This window comes from Panicum virgatum, chromosome 9N (assembly GCF_016808335.1).
Source record: "Panicum virgatum strain AP13 chromosome 9N, P.virgatum_v5, whole genome shotgun sequence".
In the NCBI taxonomy this organism is placed as follows: Eukaryota; Viridiplantae; Streptophyta; class Magnoliopsida; order Poales; family Poaceae; genus Panicum; species Panicum virgatum.
This window is the reverse complement of record NC_053153.1, coordinates 20,121,696-20,138,519: the sequence shown is the minus strand read 5'-3', so window position 1 is coordinate 20,138,519 and position 16,824 is coordinate 20,121,696. Positions and strand designations below refer to the sequence as shown.

The window sequence follows — 16,824 nt, the reverse complement described above, 5'->3', positions numbered from 1 at the left end:
TGAGATTATTTCCTTTGTCTCTGTCGGGTGCTGCATTTACTTGGTTTATTTCATTGTCACCCAATTCAGTTCGCACATGGGCCGATTCAGAGCAGAAATTCCATGATTATTTCTTTACTGGTGAAACTGAATTGAGATTGTCACATCTTTCATCGGTTAAACAAAAAATACATGAAGGTGTTTCTGAGTATATTAGGAGATTTAGAGATACTAGAAACCGATGCTATAGTTTGACAATTTCTGATAGAGATTTGGCTGATCTAAATTTTGCTGGTTTACTTGATTTTCATAAAGTAAAGCTAGAGGGACAAGAATTTCTAGATGTTAGTCAAGTACTACAAAAACCTCTGGCTAATGAAAGCCGAGCTAAAGAAGCTAGAGATTCTCAAAAGTCCAACGAAAAACCTAATCGTCCTGTTTATGTGCTTGGGTGTGATTCCAATTGTTCGGACGATGAAGGTAAAGATATTTATACCGTTGAATTTGTTTGGCCCTCCAATGATAAACCTTGCATGTGCAGTTATCTTAAGCCGATTCACAAAGATCGGCTGGAAAGATTTACTTTTGATGTATCCAAATGCGAGAGAAAATTTGATGAATTGTAAAAGAATGGATACATCAAGATGTCGCATGTCATACCGCCGCTTGAAGAATTAGCTTATTACAAATTTCATAATACTTTCTCTCATGTGACTAATGATTGTAATGTGCTTTGGAGACAGATTCAATCGGCTGTTAATGAAGGCCGAATAATTGTTCCACAAATGAAAGTGGATCAGAATTCTTTTCCTGCACATACATATGTGCTTGAGTTGAGTAATCCCAAAGTGTTAATTCGGCCGAATCAAGCCGAGTCAACAAGAGGGAAAAATGTAATTATCGGTGAAGAGAGATTTGAGCCCTCGAAATCTCACCAGGAAGCTCCAGCAAAGAAGATCCCTAAAGATTTATTGAAAGATTCAATGCTTAGGGGCAAGAACAGAAAAAGGGCGCCAGGTCTGCTCAGACCGGTCTGACCGGTCACTCTGGGAGTTCTGGAAAAAATTCTAGAAACAATAAGAAAAAAAGAAAGGCCGAGTTTTAAAGAACTCTTGGCCAAATATGAGAAGAAAGGAGTCGTCCAGAAGCAGAAGGGACGGCCAGATAAGGTTAAGGTTACAAAGCCATCATCGTCTCAAGTGCTATTGAGTTTGAGCCAAGGTAATTTATTTAATGGGCCGATTGCTCCTTGGTATTGTTGGTATTCTTGTTATATGCCTTTGGATTATAGTAGGATGCACATGCAGTCATATAATATTCATTATCCTCCTATATATCCAAGTTTTGCTTCGCAAAGACCGATTAGCGATAATCTGGTCAAAAGGGACACTGATTGCAACGAGGAGTGTGAGAAGAACATAAAACAAGATTCAAAATATCTACAACCGAGGTGGTGTCCCTCAGGTTTATCTCACTCTCAAAAGAGGAGGTTGCAAAGGATGTGCAAGAAAGAGTTCATGGAATAGCAAGCGGAGGTTGTACCAGCAAAGTCGGCGACCATGAAGCCGGTATGGAGGCCCAAGCAAGTTGTTTCGTCGTTAGCTTGAAGAAGAAGCAAGATATGGCCGATAAATTATTATCGCCCTTAGCACAAAAAAATGGCCGAAGTATTCATCGCCCTTAGACAATTTTGGTCCAGAAGAGTGTTCTTTGGCACGCAAGCTTTGCCAAAGAACAGGGGGGGCATATGTTGACGACCAAAATTAGCATTAGACAATACAGACCGGTCTGACCGGTACGCCCTAGCGGTCTGACCGGTCAGACGCTGTAGTCGGTCCGGCAGCAGCCGACCGGTCAGACCGGTACCGGGTCGACCGGTCTGACCGGTCCAAGTGGAATCCGAGTACAACTAGGGATTTTAATAGATTTAGATCTTGTAATAGGATTTCTTGCGGGATAAGTCCACCCCACCCTATAAATATAAAGGGTCACGGCCGATTAGGGAATCCAATCGATCAAATCAATACTATTTTTATCTTTTTACTTTCTTTTTGCCCTAGATTTTCCCATCTACTATCTGTTGTTCCTCCTTCGTCTCTACGTCGATTGAGGGCGTTCTAGGTGGCCTGCCGATCCTAGAACAACCCTGAGTGCGCCTGCCCCGACGGGTCCTTCCCGGGCGACGTTTGTTGGTCTTGCCGCCGGCCTGCCCGGCGACAACCGGTCTGACCGGTATACCCGACCGGTCTGACCGGTCTGAGCATCAGTGCTGCATTGTGCCGTCGCTCGCTGCGCGTTTAAGCATTTTCGTGTGTTGGCCCTAGTTCTGCGCCAACAGCGCCCCCACACACATTGCTTCCCCTGCATTCCAGTGCGCCTGTCCTCCATGTGAGCACAGGCACTTCTCCTCCATTTCCAGCTCTCTTTTCTCCTGTAAAACGGACCTGGAGATTGCTCACAACAGCACGATCTTCTCAGAAAATTTTCATCGGAGCGCACAAAAGAAAATCGACTCACTTATTTCCTCCCTTTTTTTTTATCATGGCACAACCTAGCTTGCTGCATGATGCTACCAGTATCCCTGCGAAAACCATCATGCAAGGATAATGGCATTAGAATACGCGCGTGATCGCACTGGACGGGCTCGTCCGCTCGTGGCTGCAAATTATTGTTGGGAAGACGCCGGAGAGGAGTCGAGTAGTACGACCGTGAGCGCCACTTGCATTGGGCGCACGCATGTGAGCATATGATCTAGCCAACATTCCAGCCAGGCGGCACCAGTCTTTTCTTTCCTTTGTTCTACGACCTTTTCTGTTCGAGCCGCAGAGATCAGAACATCGGAGCGAATTCAGTTGGCATCGTATCTACTGCGCCCAACCGTCTCAACTGCTCCCTGCATAATTCGCACGCGCCTGCAGGGATCATTCAGAGCTCGCCCTGCTACCCTGATCGTCGGGGCTCTATCTGAGAGGCTTGCCGACTGCTGCCGGATCGAGCTGGTCAATTATGCTGGGCTCTGTTTGGACCACGACAGTGGGAGGAATTTTGGGCCAGTCTCACGGGAAGCAGCAGGTCTAGGCGTCTAGCTAGTCCTTGCAGGATCTGAGAAAAATTTCTACTGCGATGCTCCAATGCAAACAGGGCATGGTTTTTTTTTTTAACCGTGGAACAATGCAGCATCGAGGCCAACGGGAGATTATGCCATGTGGGAAGGACGGCCTCAAGGGTCCCGCGCTAAGCATAACATCACAGCATGCACGCCGGACCTCGCACGTCAACGTCCCGTCCCGTCTGGCCGCGCGGCGCGAGACCTGTGACTGTTCCGCGGGCCAATAATAATATGCGTGCCAGTTTTCTTTTTCAGGGAAAAGAACGGTTTGGGAGCACATGTCCCTCTCAACGGCTTTGTTAAAGTCATGCTCTGCTCTGGCTGCTCATCTGCGCTGCGCTAAGCACCATAGACTCATCATTTTGGCTTATTCATTATTAGGGCTAATTTCCCCCCGTTTTATTTTCCTAGCAAGGACAATTTACCGTTCTACAAATGGGAACAATTGCTGGGCGACATGCTGGTACCTTTTGATCAATTCGTTTTGGAATGAAATACGGAAAAGAAAAGGGAAAGAGAGTGGATAAACTTTTTGACCAAGAATATGTGGGGGTATTTTTCTTATGGCAAGTTGCAGCGTATGGGTTGGTGTTATACTCGGTCAGAGAGCAGCATGGGCTTGAGTTGGCACGGAGAAGGGAGACGCGAATACGTGCGTTCAAACGCTTAGATTAGATGCAAGGACCCAATTATTAGCCCTGCACGGGCTCTGACAGCGGAATAAAGTCGTATCAGCACCCAACTATTTTTGAACCAGGACTCCTGGATTGTTGCCTTACCGTGCCCTACAGTAGAACACTAGTATTGTTCATCTATACCTCTATACTTAAACTGCTCTTCTGCGGCTCTGCCGAGGCCGCATTTGCAACAAGTATTTTTCGCACAGAATTTAGGCAGACCAAGCTCTTTATAAATCGAATACAAATCGAAATCTAGCTAAATTACAAGTACAAACAACAACGGACAAGTTTGAACAACAAGAGCGAATGATTCCAGAGCACCCAATGTACTTTACATAAATAACAAAAGAAATCAAGAATCAACAAAATCTCAGAATCGTGTGATGTACGATCCATTCTTTTTTGGTCTCTCCCAGATCGATGCCCCTTTGGCTTAATATGATTGAAATTCCCCATTAGCACACGAACCTTGGCCTAGCTAGGAGTAGTTGCCATTTTATCTCCTCCAAATCTTTCCCCCTAAATAATCTCTCCTTTTTTTTCGATGCGTTCTTTTTGAGATGCTCGCCCACGAACAACGCTTTGTTCTCCTAGCAACCATTAGCCGGGCACCACGTGTGCGGCGCACGCACTTCACCGCCGCAAGTTTAACAACTCGGCAATTCAGAATGCCAGATCTGAGCGCCTCGGGGGGCGCGACGACTCTCCCCCTGGTGATTCATCAGACCTTCTCGTGGCCGTCCGATCTCCTCCCGACGGCGGAGATGAATCCCTGCGCGCTCTGCTCCAGGGTGCGCACCACGTCGGCCATGGACGGCCGGAGGCTGGGGTTCTCGCCGACGCAGGCCGCGGCCAGCGCCGCCACCGCGGCGGCCTCGGCGGCGTCGTAGGCGGTGCCGAGCCGCTCGTCGACCAGCCCGCGCGCGTCGCAGTTGGCCCTGAGCCGCGGCGCGAGGACGGCGGTGAGGAGGCGGCCCTCCTCCGCGCAGAAGGCCTCCATCCCCGTGAGGAGCTCCAGGAGCAGGACGCCGAAGCTGTACACGTCGCTCTTCTTGGTGACCACGCCCGACCGGATGTAGTGCGGGTCGACGTAGCCCGGGGAGCCCAGCATGGTGCGCGCCGACGACCGCGGGCGGACGGCGGCGGAGAACCCCATCCGCGCCGACCCGAAGTCGCAGAGCTTGGCGGCCATGGACGCGTCCAGGAGCACGTTCGAGGCCTTCACGTCGCCGTGCACGACCTGCGGCTCGCACTGGTCGTGCAGGTACTCGAGCGCCCGCGCCACCTGCAGCGCCACCGACACCCGCCGCGCCCACGGCATCGCCCCCGCGGCCTTGCCCCCGCCGTGGAGCCGCTCGTGCAGGTTCCCGTTCGCCGCGAATTCAAGCACCAGCACGCCTTCCTCTGCAAATCGAACGGAAGCAGAAACCTTTCAGCACCCGCCGCTCGCCGGTGCAGGAGACAGGAGACGGAGCACGGGGCACCAACCTTGCTGTTCGCAGAAGGCGAGGAGGCGGACGATGTGCGGGTGCCGGACGCGCTGGAGCGCGTCGAGCTCCTGGCGGAACACGCGGTGGAGGCGCTCGCTGCTGCGGTGGACCTTGACGGCGGCGAGCGCGCCGGAGAGGCGCGCGAGGTACACGGTGCTGAACCCGCCCTCGCCGACCACGGCCGAGGTGAACCCGCCCGTCATCGCCTCCACCTGCGCCCACGACAGCCCCCGCGGGCCGGCTTCAGCCCCCTTCTCAGCCTTCTCGCCGAACACGCCGAAATCCCCGTCGTCGTCGCCCTCACGGTCGCCGGCCGCCGCATTGGCGCCGCACCCGCAGAAGAAGAACCTGTACCTCTGCACCCCCATCTCCGTCAAGGAAGCCTAGCCTCTTGCTTTCACCTCTCTCCTCCTTTGGGGTTTCTTGCACACACAGAGCAGAGGAGAGGAGATGGCAGCAGAGGGGGGGAGAGGCTTGAGGGTCCTCCTCCTGCCTCTCTGTATCGTGCCTCTGTGTACTTGGGAAGGAGGCTTATATACAGCCGGGCGTGGGGAATTCGGATTTGGTGGGGGTGCGAACTGTGAAGTGCCAGCATTAGGATGTGAGCTGTGATGACTGATGAGTGATGATGTAAGCGAGCGGGGGAAATTATGCAGCAGTGGGAGGCATGATGGTGCGCCTGCCACGCGGGGCCCACCTTACTCACAAGTCACCCCCTGCTCCTATTATGCATGGCCTCACCTAACATGCTTCTGGAGGACATAAAATGACATTTTATTCATTTTCCTAGCCCTCCATTATCTGTGGAGGTCGATAGATTACAGACGGAAACTGTGTCCCTTCTTCATGGATAATTGGACTGGTACACTGGTACATGGATGATGATGATGCTTAGATAACCATCAATGTGGAGCTTCCATTGGATTAGGTTACGGCTGAAGCTTGCTTAACCACCGCAGGGCACACATGATTTGCAGAAACCCAAGCCCCGAGCCGAACAGTTATGGTTCCTTCACGATCCAGGATGTCCGGCAACCACCACTGATCGATGATCGGTCGACTAGGCAGCGCGCGAGATGATGGCGCGACGCCTAAAGCTAGCTCCCGCGGAAAAAAGCCGGAGGCTTCTCCGTGGCATGTCAGCTGCCGCTGCCGAGCTCCGATCAGCTCGTATCAGAAAGGAGCCTGACTGCTTGCTCCACTGCATCATCGAAAATTTACTCCCTAAACTTTCAAAAAAAAAATTTACTCCCGTCATCACGTCATCAGAGATCTAACCAGTGTCAGTACGATGCTTACGGCAGCCGTTAGGTGGAAAAAAAGATCCGAGCCCTCAATTCTCCTGCGCGGAGGATGTGTGGGCGAAGCGCGTCGCGCCAAGCGGCGTGTCGGAGGCGGGCGGGAGGCCGATCGGGACGGCTCGGTTCGGGGTGGGGTGGGAATTGGGATGGGGTGCCGTCTGGTGTGGTGCAGTGGTGGCGCCGTGGTCCGCGCCGGGTGGAGCCAGACTGCCAGAGGCGGCAGAGCCCCGAGGCCCGAGCAGGCAGGAGCGCGGCGGCGGCGGTCAATGGAGGCGAGGCCGACGGGCCGACGGGCGGGCGGGAGCTTGTGGGGCGCGGGCGCAGCACAGGGCGCGCGATGATGATGCGTCCTGCGGGGAGGACGAATCCGAGAGGCGAGGTGATAAATGCGCTCGTTCTTGGCTGCTTTCTGACGATGCATTCTTCCTGATGCTCGTTCTTGTGCTGGTATGGTATCCGAGTACTCATCATTGGTCATGCATCCGGTTGGTGTTCAGTTTCAGTCAAGCTAAAAAAAAAACCTGAGGCAAAAGATTTCAACTCAAATCATCGCCGTTTGGGAATTAATGCCTTTTGTGAATCATGCGGGACTTCTCGACCACATAGCTCGTGGGATTCTTCACGCCTTCCAGACGAATCCGAGTAGCTTTTACCCGGAACTTCGTAAACAGCCGGGCTTCAGGTTTCTTCAGGACATGGTTCCCTTTTGAGCTGTGTGAGGCTGAGGCGACCTGTAGACTAGAGCATATTGTCACTGTTTAGATCTACGCACCGATGAGGTAGCTGATGGGCCCAAAGGTTGAAAGTGGCAAGCAAACTTTGCACGGGGCATGAGCCTCGAGCGCGCACAAAGTGCAAGCGCATCGGATTCCTGAACCAGGGAACCTTCACAAGAACTCCGGGGGGCAGACGGCAGAGGCTCTGCTCGCGTTCAGTGAACTCAACACCCCCGCATGGGCGCGCGTACGAGCGATTTAAAGGTGAGAGGAGAGGTAGATTTATTGCGTCAAGCCACCCCTCCCCCGCCGGGCGCCGGCCGGCTTTTATGGGCCGGTCGTCGGTCGACGAACGAGACGCGCGCTCATCCTCCGGTCTCTCCCTTCCCTTGCGATCCAATGCAACGACACGCGACGCGACGCCATGGATTCTGATCCAATCCAGGAAGCCAAGACGCGGGGAAGGTGACAAGTCGCTGGAGCCAATTGGGTAGCTCTGAATCTGAATGCTGAAAACAAACGCGTCCCCGTTTAAAAGACGCATCTGAATGCTCGACTCACGTACGCAGCCTCTGAAGTTCTCAACAGTGAGCATTGAGATGATCCACTGATCCCGCATTGTTCATGGGGTGATCATGATCACCTGGGCTGGGCAGGTCCCCCTGCGCCGACCGGGTTTGGCCGTGCGTCGGCGGGCTGCGGCGCGAGCTCCCGGTGTGACGCGCCACCGGTCAGGCCCTGCATTTCATCGGCCATTTTGTTTCTTCCTGGGGAGAGGGGGAACGAGCGTACCGCGTACGGCTGCTGATTGCTGAAATCAAGGCCGGCGCGTACTGGGATCGAGCAAAAGGTCGCTGAGGCTATCATCGAGGTACAGGGGTTTGCGGGCCAAGATGCAATCATTTGGCGCTGATTCGGACGCCTCACGGGACACCGAACAATTGCTCGGTAACTGAATAAAGCAAGGCGTGTCTCAAACTCTCAATGTTCTTCAGGGACAGGAGGACGCTGTGACCCGTCGGCCTGTGAGAACCGCCCAATTTGATACTCCCTCCATTCACTTTTGATAGCTACTCCCTCCTTCCCTGTTTATAAGGCATACACGTATATCAAGATTCAAACCTTGTCATCTTTGACCAATAATTTGACTATTAAAATTTTATTTTTATAATGCAAATTTCATATAATTGGATTCATAATCAAATATATTTTATAATGATTATAAGTTTATAATCGTGATATAATATATGATAAATAAATGGTCAAAGTGTTGTTTAGAAGACCGTGTCATGTTCCACCATGCCTTATAAACGGGGAAGGAGGGAGATTTCAAAAACTCAAATGTTCATAAATGATAGCTATATTTGCTATTGGCATGGGATGTGGCAATAAGTAGCATTAGTAACGAGGAGTTTCCAGTTAAAGCATTGGAGGACCAACAAAAAAATTCGTGTTGCATTTATTATATGATAAGTAAGGTTATTTTCCTTGGTCATTGTGTCAAGGTGAAATATAGCTATCAAAAGTGAATGGAGGGAGTACTATTTTAAACGAACCGCCGGTCATTATCACCCAGATGAGAGTTAACACGTGCTTGCCGTAGAGCGTGCCACGTGTTATCCCACATCTAGAGACACGAATAACCGACACGTCATTCATTCAAAATAATACCAAATCCGGTAGTCCCGGTATGTGCTCCAACATACGCCCAGAATCAACATATGCACATACCGTATACAATCGAATACATAGCCAACAATCCACAAAGAGCAGTTATATAAAACCAGAGTTCGAGACTTAATATTACAAGTTTAATATAGGTGGGTTTCAAGCTTCACTTTACAAGCCTTGGGCTCACGCGAGTCATATTAAACAGAGATTTAGAGCTTATTGAAAATACATGCTCTCCCGAAGCTCAGCTACGATAAAACTTACTTAAGATGATGATGCCTTGCTCAAGGGCATCACCACAGCAGCAACAGCCTACTCTTCCCCCGCATTAGGATCAGCGGGGTAGAAATGGCCGAACACCACTTCTGGCTCACCTGCAACTAGGTTTAGAAAGCACCCTGAGTACAAAAGGTACTCCGCAAGACTTACGCGATTAAATAAACAAGAATCATGCAAAGGCTCAAGGAAAAGCTTTAAGTTAAGTAATTATTGCATAAGCATGAGCTCTTTACACTATCACCTAGCAGAATTAATTAATCTTGCCCAACCCCAAACAATTTTAGTTGATTAAGAGAGTAACACAACTATAACTGTTCATAGCTGTAACACGAACCATTCTCAGCATAAACGATAATCTATGAGGAGTTCATGGGTTAAAGAGCTTGCTCATAACCGAGAGCGCGGCAATTCGAATTGGTTATAACCTTGCAAGGGTGTACTACTTTACCCACACGACGCAAGGACCATGCGACTCACCCAACCCGCTAAAGTTGGATAAGAGGGTACTCGCGTCAACCGTTCCCAACATGGCTCAACCGTTGAGGGTACGCCCAGCTTGCGCGTGGAGACTTAGTTCCACCGAGGACATCTCTAAATTTTCCTACACATAGTTCCACTCGGGGACCTGCTAAGCCTCCCTGCATAGCCCGTTGGCCACGCATCTGGGACCGGGCCCCAATGACCAAGTCAAAGAAGGTATTTGGCTTATCCGTTCCATTATATTGGATATGTGGTAGCACGAAAAGGTGCTCAAAACCGACGTCGTCCACTCGGTCCTTAATCGATCCAAGCGGACTATGCCCATGTGACTTCATTCTCTAGGCCCTAACATTCCGCTCGAATCTCGATACTACCAACTTATACTTGCCCCGACTCAAGTGCGATCAAGGATAAACAGGTAAGTGTGATACTCCAATCCATTCCTTTCTAGCAAGCAAGATAAGTATTCTAAGCAGGACTAAGCATCTAATCAAATTAAGTAGTTCATTGACTAACAAGTGACAACGGTATGGATAACAATTCAAGGAATGGTAATGCAGGAAATCAGGTACAAGAATGCAATACAGTTATAACATATCACCCAACATTACCCGGTGAGATAGCTAAACTAAATCAGATTAAATAGGTGCAAGGAATATGCTTAGCTGCTTGCCTGGGTTAACTTCAGACTCGACCACGAACGGGACTCCGGGTTCAGGCTCCACGGACTCGGCGGGTTCCACGGGTTCGACTTCCGGCGGTTCGGTCACTAAAATGCATGAATGCGATGCAAGAATTAAGAAATGATCTTAACAACATGCAAAAATCATGAAACAATTTGAGCATGCAGAGGACAATGCAAAGAACTCATGAAAATTGGTTTTGCAGTAAAAGTATTTTCCTAAAAAAATAACCATAAATATTTTAGCTTTCAGCCACTCTAAACAAAGTAAAACAGAAAAGGCATGCAACCTAAACTAAACAAATCCAAGAAAATTATCTTGGATACGGGGCATGAAAACAAAGCTAACAAAACTGGTTTTGCCATTTTCTCACTTTCCAGCAAAAAGTTCTATACTAAACCACCTTTTGGACAGCAAGCACAAAATCGAAATGAAACCCTAACCAACAGCAAGGAAACATGTAAACAAGCTGCACCACTGAAAACTACACCTCACAAGGAGTCTAACAAAATTTGGTTTGGCATTTTTCGAGCAGTATACAAATAACTAAGCAATAAACTCACTTTTGCAAGATAAATCTATAGATAAATCTACAACAAAGTAACATGCACAACAATATTTTTCCTAAGAAGATCTTATCTAGAGGAATCCAACAAAACAAGTTTCATAATTTTTGGAGCTATACATGATTTTCTAGAGATTTTACAAGGTGGCAGGCAAATAAACCCTAAAGAAACCCTAGCCAAATCGCTAGGTGCACCCGGGTTCCCACACCCGCAGGCGCTGACGGGTGGGGCCCGCTAGCCAGCGGCCCACCGGCCCGAGTCAAGGCCAACCAAGGGCCTTGACCCGCGGCGGGGCGCGGCCACGGCGCGCACGCACCGCGCGGTGCGCGCGGACACCGCGCGCGCGGCGGCGCCGGCGGACGGCGGCGTGATGCGGCGCAGAGAGGCGGGACCGGAGCGGGGCAAAGGGCGCGCGCATGGGGATGCGGAGGGGGCGGCGCGGCTCACCAGCGGCGGCGCGGGCGAGGAACGGCGACGGCCGGGCGGCGCGACGACGCTAGGCGGCGGCGGACCGAGGCGTTCGCCGGCGGCACTGCTGGGGAGGGGATGAGGCCGGGTGAGGGGCGAAATCAGTCGAGGAGGGGGCGGGCTAGGTGGCGCGCGCGCTAAATCGTGGAGGGCTTCACCGGCGGCGGCGAATCGCGGCGGCCGGCGGAGCTCGGAGCGGCGGCAATGGAGGGAGGGGGAGGGCTAGGGTTTGGGGCGGAAAGCCGGTCGGGCACGGGAGCGAGAGGGGAGAGGGAGCGGGCGGCCGTGCGGATAAGGACGCACGCGAAGCAAGGATCGCCGGCACGTGGCCCGAGGATGGCCGGCGACGGCGACGCGTGCCGCGGCGCTCGGAGGAAAACAGAGAGAGGGAGAAGGGCGGCTGACAGGTGGGCCCGGCGGCGATTTTCATTTTCTTTTCCTTTTTTTTTTTTCAGGGCTGTGACACGGCCTAGCTATGGATCCTAGTGGCTTGGTCTGAAACAGCTGGCTGGAGGAAGGGACGAACTGTGCCATGGAGGACTGAAGTCGCCAAGAAAAGGGGAACCGGTGTCCTGCGCCGCTGAAAAAAGTGAACTCTTTCATTGCTATTTGGACCTGTCAGTACGATTTAGTAGTACTGCACGGCGCTGAAAGCTGCATAGTAGTCGGTACATTAGACCTCAATCAGTCAGGCGATTAGCCAATGTATTTTCTGAATTCATCACTCATCAGGCTGTTCACGTTTCCCAGACGCCGACTAATTCTCCCGGCGGTTACTGCATCGAAGATTATTGCAATCAGGAAAGGTGCCGGAAGAGGTAAGCACTGGAACTGAAAGCAATGGTTGAAGTTGAAGGTGAAGCGAGCTTGCATGTCACACAGTCTGGTGACCGGTGAGCCGAGCTCAGCGCTGAATTCCGCCGTGTGCTACACATGTTCGAGAAAACTGTCTTTGCGCTCCACTGCTCTGAAAGGAATAGTATCGAGTTCAGACTTCTGCGTCAGGCCGTCAGCTCCTTTCCATTTGGTCGCGGCTCGTGAAGTATAATATGGTACACGGCAACGCTACCATGCTAGCGACTAATCGACAGAGTTTGCCAACGACTTTGATGCGTGAAAAGTAGCTCGGTACTTTTTCTGACAGCGCACCGCAAAGCACTCTCGAGTTTTTTGTTCCACGGTTAAGCAACTGAATAAACAACAACAGATGTTTAGTGAAAACTTGTGGAGATGAACAAGCAAAAGTGATGGCATCCATGCATGCATGAGAAGGAGACCGACAAAAGATTCAGAGGCCACCAGTCTGCTGGTGTGGTTGGCATGTCACCGAGACCAGAAATCTCAGTTCCAATATTAAAATCAGCGAATTTTCAGGAAAAAATGTGGAAATCATTCAATCTTCAGCAAAAGAATATTGAAATCATCCAGTCTTGACAAAAAAAAGGAGTGTTGAAATCACCTAGTCTTGACAAAAAAGAAAGAGTATTGAAATCATCCATTCTTCAGAAAAGAATTTTATATCTGAATTATGGGTGTTCAGGACTTTAGGTTCTGCGAGGGACCGAATCATTGGTTGCTAGACGGACAGACAGACACGATATCTGAATGGAAAACACGAAGCGCTAGAGCTCGTTTGTGCTTGTCGTTCGATCGTCCGTCAGTTCTCAGACGTATAGAACGCATCACCGCACCGATCGCTGTTCACATCAGGGCATGGCATTGAGGTCCATGGCGAGCACAGGTACAGCGGCCGGCCGGGCCCGTTGTAGAAGACGACGTCCTAACGTACTGGCTCCGCTCCAGCCCCGTTCAATTTCTCCCACAGAAAAAAGATGCCCAACTGATCCGTCAAGAAAGTTCTCCTGTCCGAGTCCGATCTCACAAGAGCACAATGCAGCGATCTCCTGCGGGCCATGCGCTCCTAATTAATTGCCGATGGCTAGCTCCCGACTCCATCGCACTCTGAAAAAAACAAAAGGAAAAACAATCATTCGGCCACGCGAAACTGATTAATCAGCCACACGAAAACCGGGCAAGTTAATTTATTTGTCTAATGTCCTGAGGATCGAGGCGATGGCGATGTGGCGGCATTTATTTTCGCGTGAAGCAAGCGAGAAGCTTCACGAGGGCATTCAGAATGGGGACGTGTATCTGTGGGAGTGCGGAGCCCGGCAGCCCTACAGAGAATCAGACAATGAGACAGGACCTATATTCTTCCTAACCCGTGCGTGCGGCCACTGATAATAAATAAATGAACAAATAGACGTGTTTCTTATACTTATGTTTATCCGGATGATTGAATACGAAACAGTGTCTTTGCTTGCCTTGACAAGCACCAAACGAGCTCAGGTTCGGTGCAATGGATATGGAATAGAAAAGGAGGGGGGGAAATGGAGGAGGGGAATTTAAAAAATGAGTGTCTTCGCAGTGTGCTTGGAAGCTACGTGCGAGGAGCAAACGACGTCGCAACTGACCAAGGCCGTGTGTGTTCAGCTGTATGCAATCCAGTACTCTGCTGAAGCCCTACAAAAACAATGCCTCTGACGGATGCATCCGACCTGTCGCGATGGCAACGGCAACGTTGAACCTCCATATAGTTACATATATGTAAACATAAATTCTTCAGGACGGGGAGTGTGTAGGGTTAACAATTTCGCAAGCTTTCGGCCATTGACTGCGAGGCTCGGCGTTTAGGGGCGCACGGAACGAGCGCCCGTGTGGGGGATCTCGGCCGAGAAATCCTGCGCGTCCAGCAACCGGACAGGGGCGGCGTTTGTCTACCTCGGTGTCGGCCGGCTCGCAGGTCGCCGCGATTCGATCTCGGCCCCCTGTCCGGTCCGGTCTTGGGCACGAGCTTGTCCATGGAATTATGGAAATCAAGCTGCGGAAAACGTGTCGTCTTCTCGATTTCACAACTGTAATCATTTGTTACCGGACTCGCGGTTGTATTATTATTCTTCTATAATCAATAAAATAGGCACAATTAAAAAAATATTGTTACTGCACTGTTGCGACTGTATTAGTAGTTTTTTATTTTACAGGGGGGATATTACTACCATTGCGACTGTTACTTTTTTTTTTACTACCATTACTCTATTGCATCATTGATCTGTTCTTGTTCCTTGAACCAAGTGCTGGGACAAACGTCTTGGTCTGGTACGCAATAGAGAAGTACCGAGAGGAAACTACGTGCAAGCAGCTCAGGGTGTACTGGAAGCAGCGTAATCTAATGCCTGCGATGCGGCCTGTTGCCGTGAGGACGGGTTAGTTAACCTTAACTACCCCTAGCTAGCTAATTAATGGATTCTTTAGCTCGCTAATGATCCCGTTTTAAATTGCCTAATCCGTAGAGGGATCCGGTTGACTCCGACATGAAGATCGAGCGAGGAGCTAGCGTACGATCGAGCCATCAACGACGACGACTCGATCATCACCCGGCGAGAGAGATGCCGGGCAGTCTGCGTGCGAATCAGGAGGCAGAGCTGGAGGGGGATACGCGAGTGTTCCGTCCGTCTCGAGAGTCTCTGTCGCCAAAATCACCGGCTGCGTGTCGGGTTACGCGAGTCGTTGCCCGGCCTTTTCGTGTGTGCGTCGTGGGCGGACGCGTGCGTGCACGGTGTAGCTTCAAGTCATGGCACCTGCCACCTCCCTCTGGGTTTTGCTTGGTGGCGCAGGTCATTATGGCTTTCCTGGAACGAGGCGTGGCTTGCATTCGCAGTCATTCATAGCTCAAAAGCGTTTACTTGAAAATGGGCTGAAAACACATGTAATAACTTCGTCAATCATAATAATGTTGGTTGGCTCGCTCCCCGTTTATTGTGATAAGCGGGCATCAGGCCAGGGCATTGCGTGACGACGTGTCATGTGCGTGTATCCGCGTGTATATTTTTCGTATCCTATCCTTTTCCTAGAGAGAGGGTTTTCACTGCCGCACAATCATCATCTCTTTGAACTGGCAGCAGTGGAGGTCTCTTCGAGAGGAAATGGATGCTCGGATGGTGGCGCCGCTACCACCTTAGAGTTAAGAGGCTAGAGCGTCCCTAACAGTGAACGTTGTCGCCGGCTGACACCTGATTTTGACATGGAGCAAGAGCATCTTCAACATATCCAAAATATATTATCTCTTCATTACTAATAACTACTTTTATATTTTAGTTAATAGTTACTATAGCAAATTGCTAAAATGCAATCAACAAGAATAGTTAGAGGAAAAACTCCCCGAAGAGGGAGGTGTGTTTAAATATTTTGATGATTACCAAAAAACTTATAGGTAACAAGATTGAATTGGTAATTTGTTGGAGCATCTCTATTATGAAAATATTAATTTTTAGTATTAAGAAGATTGATGAGTAATCTGTTGGAGATGCTTTTAGAGAGCAGGAAAGAATATAGCGTCTACAGCTACAACCGTTAATCTTGTACTATCTTCTATGAGTCCCTATGCCGCTCGTGGGACCAGGGTCTCCATTATGCGTCATCCAGCTCTGACACGATGATGAAGTGCAAAAGGGATGCGTAGAATTGCGCGAGCACAAGCAGCCGGCCGGATAGAAGCCCTAGCGCCGCCGCCGGCGTCTCCCGCCTCCAACACCGCTTGGTCCCCCTTCCTTCCGCTTCGGTGTCTCGCCGGAGGGAAGTGGGGATCCATTGTTTTTTTCTAATTTCTCCAGTAGATCGAGTCATCTAGAGTTTAAAGTTTTCTAGGTTTAGAGTCTCTCCATGCTAAGTCTCTTGGTATTGGAGATTTATTTCCTCCTCCTCCTCTCCGGTGACGGCAAGGGGGCAGGGTGGATTCGTCTTCTCCATGGCGGATCTGTTGAAGATGAGGGCGACACCGACGTCAACAACTTCATCGATTTAACAACATGGAGATTTGGGTTTCCGGGTGGTGACATCAAGGTGGAGATGATGCCGCCATCATGGAATAATTTTCTCCGGTCTCTTCTCCGTTTTGTTGTGGTTAGATCTGACCACAATGAAGGGCTAAGGAGAATATGCAGATCCGTCTTTTTTTTTTTCTTCGGTGGCAGAAAGAAGAAGACGGAAGACACAAGAAAGAAGAAGTTTCTCCACTTCGCCTGCAAGAGTGTTGGCCGCCATTCGTTGGGCTTCTGTTCTCGAGTTTGTTTGCCGGGTGTTTGCCTGTGCAGCCTTCTATATGAAGCGACATATAGGTCTGAAGTTGAGAATTTAGACTATACAAGTCTTTTAGATGACCAGATTGTATTCCAGCGTTGAGAATTTAGACTATACAAGTCTTTTAGATGACCAGATTGTATTCCAGCGTGCTTGTAACCTGATGATGTACTCAACTATGGTTTTATATATTTCTTCTTTCGTCTAAAAAAAGATGGATGAAGTGCAAAAGTGCTCGCGCGTGGGCCGTGTTTCTCTTTCACACC

The 16,824-nt window shown here is 50.1% G+C and overlaps 1 protein-coding gene across 1 annotated transcript; it reads right to left on the bottom strand.

Moving 5' to 3' along the window:
• Positions 1-3,976: 3,976 nt before the first annotated feature.
• On the bottom strand, positions 3,977-5,808 carry LOC120688424 (salt tolerance receptor-like cytoplasmic kinase 1). The gene is made up of 2 exons (XM_039970744.1): positions 5,257-5,808; positions 3,977-5,172 (listed from the first exon to the last, which is right to left on the bottom strand). The coding sequence occupies exons 1-2, from the start codon at positions 5,624-5,626 to the stop codon at positions 4,490-4,492; spliced, it is 1,053 nt and encodes a 350-aa protein (XP_039826678.1). The 5' UTR covers positions 5,627-5,808; the 3' UTR covers positions 3,977-4,489.
• Between the last annotated feature and the right edge of the window lie 11,016 nt (positions 5,809-16,824).